Source organism: Cyprinodon variegatus, unplaced genomic scaffold, assembly GCF_000732505.1.
Source record: "Cyprinodon variegatus isolate N-32 unplaced genomic scaffold, C_variegatus-1.0 Scaffold35, whole genome shotgun sequence".
Lineage (NCBI taxonomy): Eukaryota > Metazoa > Chordata > Actinopteri > Cyprinodontiformes > Cyprinodontidae > Cyprinodon > Cyprinodon variegatus.
In genome coordinates, this window is record NW_015150488.1 from 542,951 (window position 1) to 545,708 (window position 2,758).

At 40.0% G+C, this 2,758-nt stretch overlaps 2 protein-coding genes across 2 annotated transcripts in view; both read left to right on the plus strand.

Moving 5' to 3' along the window:
• The first annotated feature begins 161 nt into the window (after positions 1–161).
• Positions 162–643, plus strand: LOC107104424 (histone H3). The gene has a single exon (XM_015404424.1). It carries the CDS (start codon positions 189–191, stop codon positions 597–599), a length of 411 nt encoding a protein of 136 aa, XP_015259910.1. The 5' UTR covers positions 162–188; the 3' UTR covers positions 600–643.
• Positions 644–2,609: 1,966 nt separating this feature from the next.
• Positions 2,610–2,758, plus strand: part of LOC107103715 (histone H2A-like) — a 2,277-nt gene continuing 2,128 nt past the window's right edge. The window contains exon 1 of the mRNA XM_015403522.1: positions 2,610–2,756. Coding sequence (XP_015259008.1) covers positions 2,610–2,756 — 147 coding nt within the window. The remainder of the gene's footprint in view (positions 2,757–2,758) is intronic.

Genomic DNA, 2,758 nt, shown 5'->3' on the forward strand with positions numbered 1-2,758 from the left:
GTTAGACATCTCGCGCTTTATTTTAAAATGTGAAACTCAACCAATTGCTGAGATGGACGGGCTGTGCCACGTGTTTAATTTGGTCCAATCAGAGGCCACCTTACGTCGCACGTGTCTTTATAAAGCCGCTGTTTCTCCTACGAGTTTATATCTTCGTCTTTGAGCGAAAGGCAAACAGCTAGTCTAAAATGGCAAGAACTAAGCAGACCGCCCGTAAGTCCACCGGAGGAAAGGCTCCCAGGAAGCAGCTGGCTACCAAAGCTGCCCGTAAGAGCGCTCCAGCTACTGGTGGAGTGAAGAAGCCCCACCGTTACAGGCCTGGTACAGTTGCTCTCCGAGAGATCCGCCGTTACCAGAAGTCCACTGAGCTGCTCATCCGCAAGCTGCCCTTCCAGCGTCTGGTCAGAGAGATCGCTCAGGATTTCAAGACCGACCTGCGCTTCCAGAGCTCCGCCGTCATGGCTCTGCAGGAGGCCAGCGAGGCTTACCTGGTTGGTCTGTTCGAGGACACCAACCTGTGCGCCATCCACGCCAAGAGGGTCACCATCATGCCCAAAGACATCCAGCTGGCCCGCCGCATCCGTGGAGAGAGAGCATAAGTACAGCTGATCCAAGAAAACCCAACGGCTCTTTTAAGAGCCACATAAATATTTCTTCAGAGCTCCGCGATCCTGTATTTCTCTCTATATAGCACGCTATTTATAGATGGAATTGAAAACAAAATGGCACAGACTGCTTCACCACATTAGCCTACACACTCCCTGGATACACACAAAAAAAAAAAAAATGTAGCCCGTAAGGCTTCCATGAAGAGGCAGTTTTTTTTTTTTTTTTTTTTTTCCTCAAATGAAAATGCCTCAAACCAGAGTTGTCAAGATGAGCTTTTATCAGCAGCAAATGCGTCTAGAAACATTTTTTTTTGTTTTTAGTACATTTTTTTTTTTTTTTTTTTAGTACAGTAATTCCAAATGCATAGATCTTTGGATGCAGGCTCTTTTGTCATTTCAACATACACTTTTCTTATAAAGAATTTTAAATGGCCAATGATGAGAATATTGCAGCAAAATACATTGTTAAATACCTGCCATAATTCTTTGCTTAAAGGTTAGTTATTCTTGTTCAGGAGATATTTGAGAAAAATACAGAACAATAATGCAAAAACTGTTTAACAATGTCCCTTTATCAATTACCTTAAGGTTTTATAAATATTTTTTTTTCAATAATTATATTTATGTGCATTTTTCCTGTTTTGTTGCTACCTTTTTCTCTTTGTAAATTGAATTATAGGAGATGCCGTGTTTTTTATATCTTATAGATTATTTTTCAAAAGCTCAAGTCATTTTACTCGCAGCTGTGTTTGCTCAAATAAATAGAACCTCAACAGCATGTGGAAACTCAATATTAATATTTTATTGTAAAAAAACATGTTTATCATAAAACAGGTAGCCTACTATTTTCTTTGAACTACCAGGTGTTGTTCAAAGCAGCATCGTTTTAAACGCTTCCTTAAAAATGGTTAGAGGTGGGATGTCACATTGTTTTGCAGTGATCAGTTTTCATTAAACGTGTGCTTAAAAAATTAATATATATTATTTTAAAATATACATATATATTTTTCAACACACCTTATATTATCATTGTGCTGATAACAGCCATAATCTTTTTTTGGTCTTTAGAGAAAGATGAGACCATGTCTGCTATGGACTTGTCCTATTTCACTGTTTTCTACCTTCTCCGACTCTTTATCTATTTTCTTTTTTGATTAGGATACTTTGCTGCAAGAGACCATGGGTGCAGCAAGGTGGTGTGGCACCACAACATTAAAGGGGAAACTTTCTCTTCCTCAAGTCATCTCCAGTCTTCTATTTCCAATAGAAAATTGCATAGGGGCAGTGGAAATCCTCCATCTGATCCTGGATCCAGATGAAAATGATAAAGAATCCATTGGTGTTCCTTTTTACCTCATATGAGGGCTTTTGCCAAGACATGATTACCAGTAAAAATTAAAATTATTGTTCACTAAACAGTTTAACAGCGTTTAGATTTGGGTACAGATCCCTGTAATTCCCGACATGTGCATAGTTCTGAGATACAGAATTTCTCTAGTACAACCATATGTAAATGTTTTTCTATAAAGACATATATGTTATTGTATCTGTTCTGGGGAAAAGGAAAAAAAAAAATTTAATTAGAGTTTTATATGTGTGTAGATGTATTGGTAGAATGAATTAAAGTACTGACTGGAAGAGAGGGGATGGGTATAATATAAATAAATTGATTATCATATTTTATTATCTATCAAATTCAGATAATGACAGTTATTTTATGTAGAGAATCTGTATTGCTGTCTGTCAATGGGTTGAATAGTTTCCGCCATCAACTGGCGTCTGGAGCCACGCCCTTAACCTCGAACCACGCCCCGATCTGCAAGCTGCAATCAGCGGTAATTGGCAGAAGCAGACGGCGGTAAAAGGGCGACTGCCTTGATTGGACGACTGGATTTGTTGTTAGATGTGACCAATCAGAAAGCATAGCTCCACGATAGGCTGTATATATACTCCCAATGTGCGTCTTGACTGTCACATGAGAAAGTAAACTTAATTAGAATCATGTCTGGACGTGGAAAGACCGGAGGCAAAGCCAGGGCTAAGGCCAAGACCCGCTCATCTCGTGCTGGGCTGCAGTTTCCTGTCGGCCGTGTTCACAGGCTCCTGAGGAAGGGCAACTACGCTGAGCGCGTCGGCGCTGGAGCTCCCGT